At 44.9% G+C, this 20,122-nt stretch overlaps 1 protein-coding gene and 1 long non-coding RNA gene across 2 annotated transcripts in view; one reads left to right on the forward strand and one right to left on the reverse strand.

Annotated features, from left to right (window-relative positions):
- The window catches only part of LOC117367439, a 65,223-nt gene that overhangs the window by 25,728 nt on the left and 19,373 nt on the right, over positions 1–20,122 (reverse strand). The gene's annotated exons all lie outside the window — the stretch shown is intronic.
- Positions 2,204–20,122, forward strand: part of OLFML2B (olfactomedin like 2B) — a 57,255-nt gene continuing 39,336 nt past the window's right edge. The window contains exons 1-3 of the mRNA XM_033959969.1: positions 2,204–2,569; positions 14,894–15,157; positions 17,711–17,818. Of these exons, the coding sequence (XP_033815860.1) occupies positions 2,378–2,569; positions 14,894–15,157; positions 17,711–17,818 (564 nt within the window). The 5' untranslated portion in view covers positions 2,204–2,377. The remainder of the gene's footprint in view (positions 2,570–14,893; positions 15,158–17,710; positions 17,819–20,122) is intronic.

A 20,122-nucleotide genomic window follows, 5' to 3' on the forward strand; every position in this document is an offset into this window, starting at 1 on the left:
AGCAATTATTCAAGTAAATAGTTGTTTTTTTTAAGTGAATATTTAAAAATTAGAATTGGAAGGAGGTGGATAGTAGGATCGATGATTGAAATGTGGAACCTTATAAGTCTTGATTGAGGTCCATTTACCAATTATCAAGCTGGTTTTCGAGATCCTCTCTCTCCTTTCATTACACTCTACATTATGTGTTGGAGACAGTGGGTTTCTCAGTATATGGTTGGTGGCTGAAAAGTTCTGAGCCCAACCAAGAAGAGAATGATGTGGAGCCATGAAACTTACAAGTTATTCCACACTTTTCATTTCAATGAGGCAAATGCATCTAGCACATGGACACAAGTATAGGGAAACTAAGCCACAGTGACATCACCAATGAGGTTGGCTCTTAGGCATTGGTGGAATGAGGCATTATGACATCACAATACGAGGGGCCACTGAAAAGTTCTCAGCCCAACCAAGAAGAGAATGATGTGGAGCCATGAAACTTACAAGTTATTCCACACTTTTCATTTCAATGAGGCAAATGCATCTAGCACATGGGCACAAGTATAGGGAAACCAAGCCACAGTGACATCACCAATGAGGTTGGCTCTTAGGCATTGGTGGAATGAGGCATTATGACATCACAATACGAGGGACAGCTGAAGAGTTCTCAGCCCGACCAAGAAGAGAATGATGTGGAGCCATGAAGCTTACAAGTTAGTCCACTTTTTTTTTTTTTTTTTGACACTTTTCGTTTCATTTCATGGGTATCATTGAAAAAAAAAAAAAAAGTGTGGAATAACTTGTAAGTTTCTTGGCTCCACATCATTCTCTTCTTGATTGGGCTCAGAACTTTTCAGTGGTCCCTCATATTGTGATGTCATAATGCCTCATTCAACCAATGCCTAAGAGCCAACCTCATTGGTGATGTCACTGTGGCTTGGTTTCCCTATACTTGTGCCCATGTGCTAGATGCATTTGCCTCATTGAAATGAAAAGTGTGGAATAACTTGTAAGTTTCTTGGCTCCATATCATTCTCTTCTTGATTGGGCTGAGAACTTTTCAGTGGCCCCTCGTATTGTGATGTCATAATGCCTCATTCCACCAATGCCTAAGAGCCAACCTCATTGGTGATGTCACTGTGGCTTGGTTTCCCTATACTTGTGCCCATGTGCTAGATGCATTTGCCTCATTGAAATGAAAAGTGTGGAATAACTTGTAAGTTTCATGGCTCCACATCATTCTCTTCTTGATTGGGCTCAGAACTTTTCAGTGGTCCCTCATATAAAATAAAATCAAATCAAAATCAAAATCAAATCATATTGTGATGTCATAATGCCTCATTCCACCAATGCCTAAGAGCCAACCTCATTGGTGATGTCACTGTGGCTTGGTTTCCCTATACTTGTGCCCATGTGCTAGATGCATTTGCCTCATTGAAAAGAGAAGTGTGGAATAACTTGTAAGTTTCTTGGCTCCATATCATTCTCTTCTTGATTGGGCTCAGAACTTTTCAGCGGCCCCCTGGTATCGCTACGGGTCTGTTCTACTTTTAATTCAGCAGCTGAGGAGGGTGTGACAATGAAGGGGGTCACTAGAGAGGGAATTAAGGCAAAGGGGCTGCAGTCGGAGAGCACAGAGGAAGGACTGGAGGGGATGAATTTCTGCTGCTAGGATGGGCAGAAAAAGCAGATAGAATATTAGGGGGGAAATTCTACGCGCCAGTTTCAACATCTTGCTGACCGACCTTAATTTAAGTGGCCGGTTGTAAATTTTGCACAAGCAAGTTTTTTCCATTCCCCCCCCTCCCCCTCCCCACTTTACAGCTCCTTTCCTCCACAATGTAGAAATTCGACCTTACAGAAGCTTGGAAACAGCTTTCCCTCTGCCGGGAACTTAAGTGCCCAATTTCCCCCCTTCAAGAGCTCTCTGAACCTTTCACCTCATAGGAACTGCAGACTCTCTCTCCTTTCTGCAGCTCCCCATGCACAAACGTCTGAGCCAAGCACAGTGCAAACTCCTCCCTGCCTAAATGTTGAAGAGATCCATTCCAATAAGCTTCCGCTGTGGAGCCGAATCCTCTCTTCCTCCTCCCCTCCTACCACAGACACGTCTCTTGCAGCCCAGCACCACTTGATCCCGACCCTTTCCAGGCTCTGGAGGGAAGTGGCCACAGCCCCTACTGTGCCTTCCCCTCCGACAGCTTTTTTTTTTCACCAGCATCTTGAGTTTCCAGCGGTGCAAAGGCAGATCTGCCGAAGATGCAGGTGGTGACTTTGGGTGTCCGCTTCAGATCCTGACCGTCTCTTGCTAAGCAGGCACAGGATCGCTTGGAGAAGAGGATTCTTCTTTTGGGAAGAGGGACGACCCCCTTCCTTGGGCAGCCGACTGTGGGCCATGAGGGCTCTTTGCCCCCTGCTGCTACTCCTCACCTGCAGTGCCCCCTTGAGCTGGGGCTCAGCCTACGCCGAAGACAGGGCAACACCTACAGGGCAGACCCCGGGGCAGCAGCCAACTGAGGCAGCAGGGCAGGTAGACGAAGAAATCCTGGAGAACGAGGCTGACAATCAGGAGAACATTTTATCTCAGGTAAATGAGCTTGCACGCACAGCTGGATTACAAATAATACAGGTGTTGCCTCTTGTCTTCCTTCTACAGCAGCTGCATTAGCTGCAGACATGGCCCTTGCCGATTGCACTTGCTCCCCGTCTTTGGAACTTGGGGCAACCAGCAGTGCCCTGGGAGGATTTAAAACTACTTGCCCCCAGGACTGTATCAGAGAACCCGAGGTGGTGGTTAATGTAAAAAAACAACATCTTTTTATCTTCAGCTTTGATGGAAGGGCTCAAGAAGGCTCAGCCGTGAGCAGATAGGATAGGCAGCGAGGTCTTTGCCAGGGAGATTGCAGCATCCCCAAAAAGGTTCCCACGGTGCAGAGAATGGGGGGGGGGGGGGTTTCCATTCTGCAGGAAAGAAACTAGCCGTTTTCTCTGGTTTGGATACCCTGGAGTGCGTTGCTCTCTCCGTTAAAGCAGCTCGATTTAAACAGATAGAGCTGAACCAAATAAAATCAAGATCCCCTCTCTCTTTTTTTAGTTTAGCAAAAAATTGCTCTGCTAGGCTGCCAATAAAAAAAAAAATTGTTTTAAAAAGTGCAAAAAAATTAGGGAGAAATAATATTCAGCTAGCACTTTTTCTAAAATGCAGGGTGTTTTCCTCAGGAAATCCTTTATTATTCTGAGGGGGGGGGCACTGTTTTCATATGGGCGAGTTGTGCCCCTACTATGACAGTAAAAATCCAAGGTGTAAGGGAGGGTGTCAGGTCAAAAGCACGCCGGGACAAAGGCGTGCGCAGACAATTGAGCGCAGCGCGGAGGCGCACACTGCAGAAAATTACTGTTTTTAGGGCTCTTTATTTAATAGAGACCGCGCCGCGTTGTAGGGGCGTTGGGGGGGGCTTGGGGGGTTGTAAGTTTGTAACCCCCCACAATTTACTGAAAACTTAACTTTTTCCCTGTTTTTCGCGAAAAAGTTAAGTTTACAGTAAAATGTGGGGGGGTTACAACCCCCCAAATCCCCCCAACGCCGGCGCGATCTCTATTAAGTAAACTGGGGGGGGGGCTCCCCAACAAAAACCCCCGTCGGAGCCCCTAAAAACTGTAATTTTCTACGGCGCGCGCCTCCGTCTTGCGCTCAGTTGTCGGCGCGCACCTTTGTTTTTCGCGGTGTTGTCTACGAACCGTAAGGGAGTAAGATCTCAGTGTCAAATATATTGCCAGCACTTGTCATAGGATTCGAGATAAAGTTAGACAAGTTCCTGCTGAACCAGAACGTACGTAGGTAAAGCTATAATCTCAGTTAGGACACTGGTCTTTGACCAAAGGGCCGCCACGTGAGCGGACTGCTGGGCATGATGGACCACTGGTCTGACCCAGCAGCAACAATTCTTATGTTTTTATTTGCATGATGGCAAATAGAGCTTGCTTTCTTCTGGAGTTGATGTGGCTACCTACGAGTATACAGGCAATTTATCAAGATGGTCTCGAAATTTCCTTTTAAAACAATGGAGAATATTTTTGCATCTTTCTTCCATAGTGTCTTGGTCTGGGACTGCTTGTCTTGGTACCTGAAGATCTCTCTTTCCAGTTAATGCGTAGAATAATCAACTGGAGCTATCCTGACATTATCAATGCTGTTCTCCGGTGTTTTTTTTCCCTTCTGTAACATAGCCAGTTTTTTTGCGTTGAAGTTTGTTTCTTTTTTATCACCTTGGACTGGAAGGTCCCAGACCTACACTGGGGGATTAAGAAGGCATCATGCTGTAATTCCACCAGTTGAGTGGCTTTTCTCAAAAAATGTAAGTCTCCCTCCAACTTAGGAATCAAGGAAACTCTTATATCTTGGCATCCCAAGTCCTCTAAATTTTCTTCACACTTCTACCTCTAACCCTCTGTTGTAGTTCCTTCCTATTTCTCCTACTGTAAACCGCGTCGAGCTCTACGAACGTGGAGATGATGCGGTATACAAACCTAAGGATTAGATTAGATTAGATTAGATGAACAAACCCTCTTCATTCTTCGTAATTTCTAAGGAGACAGTGGTTTTGGCCGGACCCTCTGAAATGAATGTAAAGAAAGTGACACTGCCGAGTCGACTGATATCAGAACCCCAGGTAGGCATTTCATCCAGGCAGGAAAAAGCGAGCACGGCACAAGCTACTGAAAGTTGAACCGGGAAGAAGGGTTTTAAAAACAGGGTTTGGCCATAATGTAACTGGGTGCACACTTTCTGACAAATAGTAGAAAGGTGCAATATGGAAAATCCAAACTCTTTGGACTTTAAGAGATAGTATGCCCTTCTGTGGCAAAGAGAGAGTGTTTTAAGAAGATCGGAAAAGGAGGCTGCAGTAATACAGAAAGGATATTTACAGGCATTTGTTACGTTAACAGATGCACGGTTGGGGGTTAATTCTAGCACGTGGGAGCCAACAATTAGGCACCAAATACACAAGTGCCAGGATACCAGCACATATTTGTGTAAATGCCAAGATTTTGGCCACCCGCTTTTCTATAAAATGTCCCTAAACGTGATGGTATGTATTTTGATAGTGGTGGAATCTGGATGAAGCTTAGGCTGGGATCTCAATTACGTGGGTAAATTATAGAGTTTTATAATTTAGGTGCAAACATTTGCACCAGTTCTATGGCGGCCCTAAGTGCTCACGATTAAAGCATTGAAATGGAGCAGAATAGCTGCGGCAATTTGAATAAGGGGGAAGCCTACCTTGAGACAGCAGGAGCGAAACATGCTGCATGTCGGGGAAATGACTACTCTGACCGATGAATAAAAATTGGCTCCGTTTTTCATATTTATTTCTTTAAAACTTATTTCTAAGAATGGTGGGAGCGCTCGCATGCCTGATTTCTATTACAGAATGAAATATAAATGGATTGAGGAGACGAAACTTTGAACGTTATTAACCCTTTCAGGACCAAGGGACATATTTGTCCCATAACTTTAAAATCCTATCAATTTTGATTGGGATAGTCTACAGTTCTAAATTTGATATGTACGGATTCCATAGGATACTGCCTTTATGTAAACAAACTGGTTCCGACATTCATTCATTAGCGTCGTTGCCAGATTGACGAGAAGATTCACTTGCCACACTGTCCATAAGCCAGAAGTGTGATTTTTTTTTAAAAAAAATAATGATATTTCACAAAAAAAAATCAATTTTTTGGCATCTGCAAGCCCTTTTTACCATAAAAATGTCGTCAAAACCACAAAAATTGGCCTACGATCCTTATGGTCCTGAAAGGGTTAAGGTGCATCGCTGCGATCCAAGATCAATAATATATCGAGTGGTGTTACTATTGATTTGGATGAATTGAAATTTTACGCAATTAAATAAGTGAATTATCTGTACTTTTGAATTGGATATCATGATTAAATTATAAGCATTGCACTTGTCAGGCTAGTATAAAGGGAAGTAGGCATCTACTTATTTCTATAGAATAAGCGCATCGGGCAACTGGTATAGAATTGCTTTCTAGACGTTCCACAAATGAGATTTTTGGGTTGTTTTGTTTTCATGGCAGAACTTAGGCAAGGGTAATATTACTCCAGTACTGGGGAACTAAGACCGATGGTGGGCAAGACTTCTACAATTTGCAGCCCTGTCAAGACAGATGACGATGTAGATCACTTTCTGGTCCTACGCTGTGAGCGAGGCTGCCGTCCAACTCAAGAAGGAGGGAAGACATCTTAAATATACTGTTATTGGTTACATATGTGGTTGGCATGATGGCAAATTGCCGACCTGTGTTTAAGCATGAATGACCACAGCCTGCACAGAGTGGTGGGTGCGTCTCTGGCCATCTTCGTGGGCAGACGGGATGGATGTGTAGGTCTTTGTCTGCTGTCATTTATTGCGTTAGCGTACGTTACAAAATTTAAGCCAGGGTGTGTGGCACAGCCCTCTCTGCAGGAGACAGATGAGCCCGCTCGTGTTCTCGGCGTTGTTTCTGGCAGACGTGTGTGCAGCTGGCTTCCCGATTCGTTTTCGCCTTAAGAAAAGATTGGAAACAGAAGGAAGCAAAGGCTGTTTCTTTTGCTGAGCACTGCAGAAGGCTGGCCGGAGGAATTTGAAAGGAAATGCCTTGATCTCGACGAGTGTCGGAAATCGTATTATTCAGGACCATACGACCGTGGCGGGTTCCGCTGCCTTAATCCGTGGCATGAGACAAAAAGTTTTCCAACGGAAGCATGAGAAACTGAAAACAGAATGACAGAATTCATTCATTTCCATCACAGATTCTGCCAAATATCTTACAGCAAGAGCTATCTTTTTCACTGCTAGTTTATATGTAACAGTGGCAGAGCTGGTGCGAGGATATTGCACACCGTAGGTGGAGTTTCAGCTTTGAGCCCTCTCAGGTAATTTGCAGGGCTCCGGGCATTACCCTAAGTTTTTGATAATCACACTTAGCAACCCCAATTACCCCTACCGCCACCTCTCCCAGAGTAACTGGAAATCATTTGTTTTAATAGGTGAGTGGGCAGATAAATGGCAGATGAGTTTTAATGTGGAGAAATGTAAAGTTATGTACATAGGGAAAGGGAACCTGATGTACAACTACACGATGGGGGGGGGGGGATGACATTGGGAAAAGGCAACCTAGAAAAGGACTTGGGGGTTTTGGTGGATAAAACAATGAAACCGGCAGCACAATGCGCAGCGGCTTCAAAAAAGGCGAACAGAATGTTGGGCATTATCAAAAAAAGGCATCACTACCAGAACCAAGGAAGTTATCCTCCCGCTGTACAGGGCAATGGTGCGACCGCATCTGGAGTACTGCGTCCAGTACTGGTCGCCGTACCTAAAGAAAGATATGGCGATACTCGAGAGGGTCCAGAGAAGAGCGACAAAAATGATAAAGGGCATGGAAAACCTCTCGTATGCTGAGAGGCTGGAGAAGTTGGGGCTCTTTTCCCTGGAAAAGCAGAGACTTAAGAGGGGATATGATAGAAACTTATAAGATCATGAAGGGTATAGTGAAGGTAGAGAGAGACAGATTTTTCAGACTGGCGGGGGCAACAAAAACTAGAGGGCACTCAAAAAAAATTGAAGGGAAGATAGGTTCAGAACAAATGCTAGGAAGTTCTTCTTCACCCAGAGGGTGGTGGACACCTGGAATGCGCTTCCAGAGGGGGTGGTTGAGCAGAGTACGGTTTTGGGTTTCAAAAAGGGATTGGACGAGTTCCTAAAGGGTAAGGGAATCCAGGGGTACAATTAGAGGGTTACTATACAAGACAAAATGCTCTTGAGAAATAGATCACTACAGGTCATTGACCTGGGGGGCCGCCGTGGGAGCGGACTGCTGGGCATGATGGACCTATGGTCTGACTTGGCAGAGGCAACGCTTATGTGCTTATGTGATCTCTATTAAGGCCCAGATTCTCTATCTGGCGCCGTTGTTGGTAGTCGCCTTAAAAACAGCTGCTGATTGTGTATCAATCACGCTTCCAGATAGTTCTACGAGTTGCATGGTTGTTGGGACCTGTTGATTTTGGAGTACTTCAATTATGTCAGAGGAGGCTAGAAACCTTGGTTTCATTCTACTATCCACTATTTACTCTGCCCTTTTAAGCTCTTATCTTACGAGGAAGAGTGTTGGATCTGGGACTTAGATTTAGAAAGCAATTGTAAACTTTTTTTATTTGAGAGATATTATAGCAAATGTGATTTTCTCTCAACATGTTTGTAATACTCTTGATTGTGTAGGGAAAATGTTAATACTGCTGTGAGAAATTGTGTTCTTAGGCCTTGAACCAATTATATTTGGGCTAAGTGGAGTGTTGTTAAATACAATTAAATTAAAAATCAGGGCAAGAAGTTGGAAAGTCCTAAGGTGGACAAATTACAGCCCAAAGATCAAATCTGGCCCAAAAGAGCTTTCACCCTTCCTATAGCAGTTAGATGGGTCTCAGATTACAGTGGTGATTGAGTTTTAGTTCCATCTGGTCCTGACTGGAAATGATGTCCCAGAAATGGAGCCGTTCCCACTTCCCTCCCAGTGTAACCACAACATAATAGCTTTTAAAATAAGAAGAAACAGCCAAGGAAAGAAGAGGCAACCGCAAGATACTAATCTCTTAATGGGTCAAGATAGAGGATTTACAGGAAGAGAGACAGAGGGCCAGATTCTCAAAACTTTAACGCCATCGCTAAACTGTTTTCCGATGGTTTAGCCTGCATGCATTTCAGTGGCAGATTATCAAAACAGATTCTCTGTCTTTAGCGAGCTTTCTGGCAGTCTCCGACAATGACCTGCAAATGGGCTCTTCAATATTGAAATGAGCACTCCGGTGGATTATTGAAAATCGCCGAGCCATTTTCTAAGAGCATGGCAGCCCAACAGGTCCGGGACCAGTGTAGTAATCCTCTATCTATACCCCTCTATCCCCTTTTCCTTCAGAAAATTGTCCAATCCCTTCTTGAACCCTAATACCGTACTCTGTCCTATCACGCCCTCTGGAAGCGCATTCCAGATGTCCATCACTCGTTGGGTGAAGAAAAACTTCCTAGCATTGGTTAATGAAAAAAAAAATAATAAGTTACATGATTCTCATAAACTGTAGTTATTTTTTTTTTCGTGGGAGAGGTAAAAGCACGTCTCTTGAGCCCATGTATGATACCCGCGTCTTATGCGTTTCTGGCTGTGGTTCATGATAAAATTTTACATTAAAAACAAATTACCACTTTGGCTAGGGTGGCTTTGGCGTCCTGCTGGCGTACAGCAAAGCTGCCGGATCGCCCAAGTGTTGATTTAGTGCTTGGATTATGTACATCTGATGTGTAAATTAACCGCCTTGCACTACATGCGGATGGCACTCTATTGGAAAGTTTGGTCCAGCTACATCGACTGGAGGGCCCTCTCCCATCACTCCGGACTTGCAGTTTAGAGGTTGACATGATTTGGGGAGGGGGTGGGGGGTTGGTTCTGGGAGGTAGGTTGGATGGTGTGGTCTGATGGGATGCTGGAATCTGGTGGTAGGGCTGTATTCTTGTGGGGAATTTCTTTTGGGTGGAAGTGGGACTTTCTGGTCGGTTAGCTGTGTAATAGGAGGGGGGGAATGGGTGGGGCTGACTGGTGGGTGTTGGGTTGATATTGTTCACCATTGTACATCGTTGAGTATGTTGCCATTAGCCTTTTTATTTCTGCTGGTGTTCCCTTAGGGGCGTTGTCGTCCCGTGTATTTTGAAATACTTAAACATTTATATACAAAAAAGAAAAAAATTACAAGATTTACCTGAACTATAGTAGTTTTGGGGAGAGAAAGGTATGTTTTAGGCGCGCTTGTTAAAAGCGGACGTTGCTTCTCTCCTCCTATCCCTTCCTTTCTTGCTTTATGGTCACGCTGGGCTCTGCAACACGAACTGCTCACGCTGTGCTTATTGCGTTGCTTTCCCGGCGCACGAGCACATTCCCGCCTCTTTCCTGCGCACGTGCCAATCCACTATCAGCAGCGACTCGATGCATGCGAATTTAGCAAATCTTCGCGACTGTCCGACCAACCTCATTGACATGCGCAATTGTTTTTTTGAGAATGACTCGCGCTTTTGAATTCGCTACAAGAACGAACGCGACGGTGCCCCGTCGGTTTATAATGTGGTTTTCTTGAGAATCCTGGTTAGAGAGAAGTAGAAGGCAGGCTTAGCAAAGTTCTGTCAGGAAATGGAGTGATTGCATAGTGCAATAATTAAACCCTACAGGGAGTTTGCACTAGAGAATGACACGGTGGCGGTTTACCCGCGGCCACCGCATTTTAGCCGCGGGTCACCCGCCGAAAACGCAGTCGCTGCGGCAACGGGGACAAGGCCATTCACCGCCCGCGGGGCGGTGAATGGTCTTGTCCCCCGCAGTGAGGCATGAAGGATCGCGCGGTCCCCGCAGCTCACACCCGCCCGCCCAATCGATTCCAGTGTCCAGCCAGCTCTCTCCCCTCTCCTCACCCCAGTCCGCAGATCCTCCTCCTCGGCGACCCGCACGCTACCAGAGAGCCGCGCACACCCGCCGCTGCCCAGCCTCGATCTTCTGCTCTGACGCAACCGGAAACAGGAAGTTGCAGCAGAGCAGAAGATCGAACACTGAGCAGCCGCGCGTGTGCGGCTCCCTGGGAAAGCGCGCAGGTTGCCGAAAAAGAAAACCCACAAACCAAGGTGAGGAGAAGGGAGAGAGCCGGCCAAACACCAGGATCGACCGGGCAGGCAGGTAGTGGCCGCGGGGACCGTGCGATCGCTAGTGTTCCCGGCTCAAACTGGAAGGAGGGAGTGAAAGGAAAAAGGCTTATATGGATGCAGCGGGGACGGTGACGGGGCGGTGAATGGGATGGCAGTGGCGGTGACGGGGCGGTGAAAGGGATGGCGGTGACGGTGACGGGGCGGTGAAGGGATCGGCGGTGACGGGGCGGTGCAGAGGATGGTGGGCCGGTGACGGGGCGGTGACGGGGACAGATTTTTTCCCCGTGTCATTCTCTAGTTTGCACTAAATAGAAAGTTTGGACCAAGCACTGGGCTGTAGGTGCAAAGTAGATCCTAGTGCTGGCCCTAAAGTTAAGACAGTAAAGGCAGCAGCTGAAAATGTGCCCCTTTAATTGTAGCTCTTAGAGTGCCAACACATAAGATAAATACCTGAGCTTTCCAGACCTCACAAACCTTTTCTTTACATGTGGCCTAAGTGATCTCAAAAGTGCCCCTATCTAAACAACCGCCTAAACCAGATCCTCACCTCAAGACAAAGAAGAACTCCGAAGCCTTTTGCCTTCCCTCCACTCAAGGGCACTCAGCGCAAAAAGATGTTTGATAACCTTCTGGCGACGCAAGCAGCAAAACTTAACCACTCCACCTCCAACCTGTTGACGGCAACGGGCGACCTCATAACTTTTCGAAAAGAAATCAAAACCCTACTTTTCAAAAAATTTATCCAGATATCTTAACCCAACCCTTCCCCCTCCTCCTAGATAAATTCTCCCCCAAAACCTCCACTTAAATAATCTCTTCCTCCCCAAAACACCAACCAAGTATTCAGTTTCCTGAAATGTAACGTAATCTTATTTGTACTCTAACTGTAATGTATTTGTTATATCACACAGTAACGTACAGTCAATTTAATATCCAATTTGCAAGTTCTTCCGGAATTAATCCAGGTACCTCTCCTCCCTTGTAACCCCCCCAAAAAAACAACCCCCCAAAACTGTTATAACTTCACTGGAAATGTCCAGTTAGCTCTTTTGTAATCCGCCTTGAACTGCAAGGTATAGGCGGAATAGAAGTCCCTAATGTAATGTAATGTGCTAGTCTTTTCAAAGATGTCACAAACTATAAAGACTCCAGGGGATTTTTTTTCTCCCAGAATCAAATATTAGAACGAAATAGTCCCCACAGGGCTTCAACAAAAAAAAAACTGAGAATAAAATCTAAAAAGAGAGATCTATAAAATAATGTCACAATACTGGGGTAATCGGATATGGTAAAATAAACGGTGAAAAATATATTCCTAAAAACAGCAAACCTAGTCCCAAACAGGTGAGGGGGGAAGCTCCAACTCCCTTTGTGGATGGAGTAGGAAATCCAAACCCCGAGGACCGGAATACTGCAGAAGTGTCTTGTCCTCGTATATTTAATAGTGGGAAAAATGTGTCAAACATTATCACAGCTACTAGAGGTGAGGGTTAAGGGGTAACGTCTATAAGCAACGCTAAAAGTTAGGCATTAAAAAAAAAAACCCTGGGCGCTAAGCACCAATTCTAGTGTGACAATTGAGCGCAAAATCACCGTTTATAGAGCAGTGGTTCTTAAACCTGTCCTGGGGAACCCCAGTCGGCCGGGGTTTCAAGATATCCCTAATGAATATGCAGGAGGCAGATTTACATGCCCGTCACCTTTTCTACGGAGAGACTTTCTCGGCGATTCACTTTGGTGTCCTACAGGCCCACGTTTACTTTTGTTGCGGTTTGCTTTGAGACCTTTACAAACTAGGGACTCCTGATGAAGGAATGTTAACCGAAACACGGACCGTTTTGGGTCCCCTGGTTTGTATAAAGGTGGTGACATTAGCCGCAATATATATATATATATATTTTTTTTAATAAACCTAGCCTGCATCTTGTACCCTTGTCTGCGGTTTTTTCTTTGTTTTGATTGGCCATTTCAACTAATCACCACCTATTTACACGCGTCCCTGAAAATTCTAATTTCCTCTCTCTTGTCAACTTCATCATTTCAGTTGAAGTAGTCTGAGAAAAGGACAGTCTTTATCCCTTTATACCGATTCCAGTCCTCTCTCTACCTCTCGCTAGGTCGTCCTCAGTATCCCAGAAGGTGACGGGTCAAAAGCGCGCAAGACAACCGCGCGCAGACAAAATCACGCAGACAACTCAGCGCAAGACAAGTAAGCGCAAAGACAACCGAGCGCAAGACATTTCAGCGCAAGACAATTGAGCGCAGCGACAACTCAGCGCAAGACAATTTAGCGCAAGATAACTAAGCGCAATGACAATTCAGCGCAGAAGACTACTAGCAGTATTGGCTCTTCTCAGCCAGGACAGGGCTGTACAATATCTCCAGATCCTAGCACATTTGAAGAATGAAATTACATAATAGTATTTAAGTTAATAGTAGCAGGAAGAAACAAACCATGGGTCTAGGTTGGGGTGCACCTCACTCCATAAATGTTATGGTCAATAATGCTTATTTGGTATTCTTCCCCCACTGCCAATATGAGTTTATTTATTTGAAAAATTCTTATTCCGCTGTAAACCTAAGCGGATTGCAGCGAGAACATCCACATTAAAATTCGCAAACTTTAACAAAATGTAACAAACATGATAGACTGTTCACAACCAAAATTGGTCGCCGCACCTCAAGAAGGACATGGCGGTACTTGAGAGAGTCCAAAGGAGAGCAACGAAAATGGTAAAAGGGCTGGAACACTGCCCATACGCCGAGAGGTTGGATAGGCTGGGGCTCTTCTCTCTGGAAAAAAGGAGGCTCAGGGGAGATATGATAGAGACCTTCAAGATCATGAGGGGCATAGAGAGGGTGGATAGGGACAGATTCTTCAGACTGAAGGGGACAACAAGTACGAGGGGGCATTCGGAGAAACTGAAGGGAGATAGGTTCAAAACAAATGCAAGGAAGTTTTTTTTCACCCAAAGGGTCGTGGACACTTGGAATGAGCTACCGGAGGAAGTGATCAGGCAGAGTACGGTACAGGGATTCAAACAGGGATTGGACAGATTCCTGAGGGATAAAGGGATCGTGGGATACTGAGGGAGGAGCTGGGATGTAACACAAGTATAGAAAGCTAACCAGGTAATGAGTATAGAAACCAAACCAGGTCGTGCATGTGCAAGACCGGAGGGTTAGGACCTCGATAGGAAGACAGGACTTAAATGAGAAACCAAGGTGGCAAGGGAGCCCCTTCTGGTGATACAGACAGGTCGTGACCTGTTTGGGCCGCCGCGGGAGCGGACTGCTGGGCGGGATGGACCTGTGGTCTGACCCGGCGGAGGCACTGCTTATGTTCTTATGTACCCACATAGATGTTCATTAAATCTCAAACCAGCTATCCGCCTGTCGTCGGTATAACCTATACTCCACACATAAAAATGAGTCTTCAACAACTGGTTAAAACTCATCTTATTGCTGGATAGCCTCAAATATCCTGGCAGGGCATTCCACATTTGTGGGCTGGCAAGTGATATTGCTGAGGCCCACGTTTTCATGTGGCATGTTCCAGCTTCTGTTTCCATATACAATTTCCTTTTCTCTCTTCAACCTCTCCCTCTCTCCACCCCCCCCCCCCCCCCCCAAGTAAACTATACCAATGAACAAAATTCTAAATGCCTCGTCTTATGGCTAAGGTAAACTTGGATGCGATAATTGTTGGCAGACATTGAGAGGAAAGTGTGGGTTTTTTTAAAATGGTTTCAATTGCTTTAGAACAGGGGTCTCAAAGTTCCTCCTTGAGGGCCACAATCCAGTCGGGTTTTCAGGATTTCCCCAATGAATATGCATGAGATCTAGGTGCATGCACTGCTTTCAATGCATATTCGTTGGGGAAATCCTGAAAACCCGACTGGATTGCGGCCCTCAAGGAGGGACTTTGAGATCCCTGCTTTAGAATTACATAGGCAGTGTGGCACTTTGAATCTTTGGGTATATGGGAAAACCTGCCTGCCTGCTAGCATTTCTGATGGCCTCTGTTCTCAAAAGAAACCTATAGCAAGTCATTCTAAATTTTTCTTCACATTTGAGCCAATAAGGTCTCACTAGGTGTAATGGATAAGGATCATTAAATTTTCGAACGCTTATAATCCTCTGACAGTCTTGCTTTCTCTCATTAGCTACTAGGAGACTATGAAAAGGTGAAAGCAATCTCCGAGGGCTCGAACTGCCAGTGCAAGTGTGTGGTGAAACCCATGAGCAGGAATGCTTGCCAGCGCTTTAATGACGGGAGTTCCAAAGTCGAGGACTTTTACACTGTGGAGACCATAACATCAGGATCGGACTGCAAATGTGCGTGCTTTGCCCCTCCCTCGGCATTAAACCCCTGCGAAGGTGACTTCCGGCTGAAAAAATTACGGGAAACAGAAAACAGTGACTTCAAGGTAAGAGAAAGTGTCAGTCTGTTATGCTGAAATGTGTTGGGGGTTACGGCTTTTAGCACGTGTGGACGTCAGATATATCTCTGTAACTTAGGAAATCCTGCGAGTTTCAGTAGGGTTAATACTCAAAAGTGCTGTCTGTAAAGTGCTTTTAAAACCTTTCCCATCTGCAAAAGAAGTTATCCTTTTACGTATAGGAAGGGCCAGGAACCTCTGTGGTGGAGTCAAATGTTCTACAGATATTCAGCTGCTATCCAGATAATGTTACCATGTAGGTGGACCATGTTTGTATAGTGTTTTAGAAATATACCAGTCAATATTCTGCTGGTGTTGGTCAGCATATTTTAACATGTCGATCACTACAGGTGAAATTAGGCCTCGATAGCCAATACTACACTACGTCTGGGCACCAGCATTGAGTAAAGAGCTCTGACTGGACTGAAGAAAGCTGCTATGCAGATCCCAGCCAATGTTTCACTGGGACCCACATAAGCTACATATAAGGGTCCTGGTTCAATATCAGCTGTGGCCCAGCACCTTCCTGCCACCCTATCGTTCAGTCTCAGAAACTCCCTACCCCCATCCTGAGCCCCAGCAGGCCATCCCGGGCCTACTTATAACGCTAATTTTAGTTTAGTTCATTAGATAATTTATTATATTGCTTTACATCCTTTTTTAGAGGAAAAGTTTATGATCATAACTTTATAAGGAGCAGGAAAGGAATGAAAATAAAAGTTAAAACTCCAAGCTAGCATCTTCCATCACTGCCTTTAGATCTAGAACCTTGTTTCCCATACTATGGGCATTAGTACACACATATTTCCAGAGGTTATCCATTTTCCCTTTTCTATAGAGGCATTTAGGGCTGGATTCTGCAAATGGGGCTATCAGCAGCCGCCTACAAAAAAAGCCGTCAAATCGCATGTCAATCATGCAACAGCGCTGTTTGCAGAATCGCGACTTGTGTGAAAGGTAGGCGCTGGGAATGTAGGCCAGAGATTTGAAGGCCTACATTTCTGGCGTCTACCTTTCATGCGGAACGTGTCTACCGAGGTGCCTACCAGCACCTAACATCGTTTCCGGCATTGGCCAAGCCTACTTCAGCCCTAGGCACCTCCATGGCCGTGATTATGGCGCCATTTCGGGAGGTGCAGGTAGGCAGCTACATTTTTTATTTAAGTGGATTTTAAGGACGTGGGTCACTTAAGTTAGGTGGCTGTACAATGCCTGCAGCCAACTTAAAGCGCTGTTTGTAGAATCGGCCCCTTAAAGTCTCGCCTACATGAGGGGTTTTTATTATCTGGGCCTTTGATCAACCATCCCCAACAATTTTAGTTTATAGCTCTCTTTAGCAGGTTAGCCAGACTGCTGTAGAAGACACTTCATCCCTTCTATGATAAATGGAAGCCAGCTCTGCTCTTTTGGAAAATGATCCATTGACCAGGAAGCCGAAACACTCTATGACATGGCACTTTCTGTGCTGCCACTCATTCATCTCCAAGATGCAAGCCTCTCTGCTATGGATGTCACCCATGAAAGAGAGGACTGATGAGAAAACCACCTAGAGTATGCACCTATTGGCTTCACTGTGTCTCCCATTGCCATGAAGTCACTTTTTATATGATTGGAAGGATACTTAGCAGTATCATTCATGCCATCGTGGATGAGCAGTATTGGATTAATAGACTTGATGAATCTTGGCAAACTCTCCGTCATGTCGAGAATCATATAGCATCACGCAGATAGCACACATACTGAGATATACTGCATTCTGAAGATGCGGCTGGATCATCAACTTCTTTGCATTGTGTGGGTTCTATATGAGCTTGAAGCACACAGTTCATAAACTCTCATGCTGGTCTCACAAGGGTTCCTTCACCACACAATTCAAACTCACATAGTATCGGGTGGTATAGAAAGATGTGGATCTGTGGCTCTGAGGAATCCCTGTTGGTGGAGGGAGCAGACCAACTTGCTGGGGGGGGGGGGGAAGACTAGCTAACATAAAACTGTAAGTAGGGGTGGCCAATGTTTTTTTTTAAAGAGGGAAATGGAGGAGTAGAGAGGAGAGACTAGAGGTAGTCAACTGGCTTGAGGGGCTGGAAGGAGCTGGATGGCTTGCCTGGGTGGTGAGGGCTAGCTGGGGTAGAGGCCTTTGAGTGGCCAATTTTTAAAAAAAGGAGGGAAATGGGAGGGTGCTGGAAATAGCTTTAGTAAATCAGGCCTTTAAGAAATTGCAGTAGATGTCCAGAAGAGGTGTCTCCCTCCCCCAGCTCCTCAACTTCAGTTGAGGCAATGGTGACACCAAGTTTTTGGATTGGCTCCTAGATACAAAAGAAAATTTCTCAAGGTCTGCACTCATTACTTATTACACTTTAAGATTACTTATTACTCTTTAAGAGGATAACTTTTCACATTAAAAAAAAACCAAAATTAGTAAGCCAAGTGCTACTGGTGATAGGATCTTGACTGGTTAAACAGAACTTTCCTGAATGAACTTTAACCCACTGATAAATATGGACAGTTTCTTTACAGTGCTGGCTTTTTCTTTTTCAGTTGACTTCCATCATAGAGCTTCTGGAAGGAGCCTTCTATGGCCTGGACCTCTTAAAACTGCACACTGTCACCACCAAGATCATCGGCAGGGTGGACAAGCTGGAAGAGGTAAGACATTTACATGTTCTGTTTGAAGCTTGTAAAGTGCAGTAGCTAAAGTGCTCCTGTTTCTTGGAAGACAAGAGAGCAGACTCAGGTCATCTCACTTGAGGGGTATCACTTACTCTTGTATAGCTCCAAACTGCACATTTTAGCAGAGCCAAAAATCAAAGTTCTAGCATGATCGGGTCATAGCTTGACCCTGGAAGGACAGCAAAGGTCCTTTTGGGGGGAAATGTTAATTCAGAAGAAGATGAGAGCACTGTCTAAATATTTTATAGGGTCCTTGATAGCTTTAAATGAGAGGTAATACAGAATATTTGGAAGAGGGTGAAATAAATCACATAGGCGATAGCTCAAGAGTAATAAGGAAATACTTTTTTACAGAAAGTGTGGTAGATGCATGGAACAGTCTCCCAGAAGAGGTGGTAGAGACAGAGACTGTGTCTGAATTTAATAAAGCCTGGCATGTGGGATCTCTTAAGAGAGAGGAAGAGATAATGGTTACTGTGGATGGGCAGACTGGATGGGCCATTTGGCCTTTATCTGTCATCATGTTTCTATGCTTAAAATGAAACACTGATACCTTGGAATCCGAACTTAATCCGTTCCAGAACCCCATTCGAGTTTCAAAGCGGTCGAGTTCCAAGACAATAATAGAAACTGGATTACCGTAATCTGTTCCTGGGTCTCACAAACTTAAATTTTAACAGGAAATACACTGGATTTTAAGATAAAATATTAACAAATATTCCAAAGCAGCATTCAGATTCTTGGGCACAAACACACACATACAATGTGCAGGGTGTTCAATTATAATCCCACCCAAAACATGCCTCTAATACACTGCAAAAAAAAAACAGCATAGAAATTCATCGACAAACTAGATTTTGAAAATAGCGAATTGGAAGGTTTGTCGAGAAAAATATCCATCTGCCCCTTTATGTCACTTTTTGGTCATTTTTCTTTTTTGAAAATGAGCTCCATAGTCTCTTCAGATAGTCTCGGTAATTCTTTCAGACACTATCTCATGCACCTCCATTGGAACAGTCAAAAGTGACTTGGGGAAGTTCAAAAGTCATAGCCGGTTTCTTCACTCCCGATGGCACTAAAGGGACCAGATCAAAACTCTCACCTGGGGCTCCTTCCAGCAAACATTGCCGACAACGAGCTTCTCCTCATTCCAATACTGAAAAGGATACGGCTCCGGGGGCCTCTTATTTCATGCAGTTGGGTCCAGCTCCCCTGCGTCACCGCTGTACTCCTCTCTTCCGATACCAACACTTCTAGGTCAAGGAGTGGGAGGGAACTTTGCATTGTCATTTCTAAAAGAATCCCCATCTACACTGCTCTCTGCCTCCAAAACTAGCAGAGCTGCCAAAACAGGAAGTGTCTCTGGAGTATATTATTATTATTATTATTATTATTATTATTATTATTATTAGGTTCTTATATCCCGCCATACCCAAAGAGTTCTAGGCGGTTTACATTCGTTACATTAGGATCCGGTCTGAACCCGGATTTACAAAAATTTTTTATCGGAATTGCAGGTAGCGTAGAAGGAGGCACAGGTTTATCATAGTTGGGTTGGACGGTAAGATGGAGGGGAGTGGGAAACTAGAGGAGGGGGTGGGAGAGGGAGGAGGGGGTGGGGGGGGTTGGAGTGTATGCGGGGAGTAAGGACTAAGGGTCTTGTTCGCGGAAGAGGTGTGTTTTGAGAAGCTTTCTGAAGTTGTCCAAAGACATCTGCTTCAATATTGTGCCTTTCCCAGACTCTGAGGGTAAGCACTGGTCTACCCCCTCCTCAAAGACAGCAAAAAATGAGTGAATCAAAGAGATTCAGGAGGCAAATTTCAAAAGCTCAATCCTAAGCATCTTGAACCAATGCCATCCTGGTCCCACCTGCACTGTGATTTTTTCGATGTCACAGTTTTAAACTGATTCCAATTTGGAGATGGACATAAACCACACGGGATTAAAGAGAATGAATCCCATGCAATGTCCTGGCCAAAGCAATCACTTTTAAAACCTGTGGAAATGTTTCCTCATGCATGTGTATTCTCTTTGTAAGATGGAGAATACACGAGTAGGTTGTAGTCATGCCCAAACTCCACCGCCTTGAAATGTCTGCATGGTGTGGATATCCATGTACAAGCAGCAGCTTTCTGAAATCAGCATTTACATGGTATGTGATACAGATGTGTTGATGCCACCATTTGCACGTGGATATGTTTCTAAAATAATGCTCAAAAGTTTAAGAAGAGTTGGGCATGAGTATGTTCCAGATCCACTTTAGAGGTGTGCATTGCATCC

The sequence above is a fragment of the Geotrypetes seraphini genome, chromosome 10 (assembly GCF_902459505.1).
Source record: "Geotrypetes seraphini chromosome 10, aGeoSer1.1, whole genome shotgun sequence".
NCBI lineage: Eukaryota > Metazoa > Chordata > Amphibia > Gymnophiona > Dermophiidae > Geotrypetes > Geotrypetes seraphini.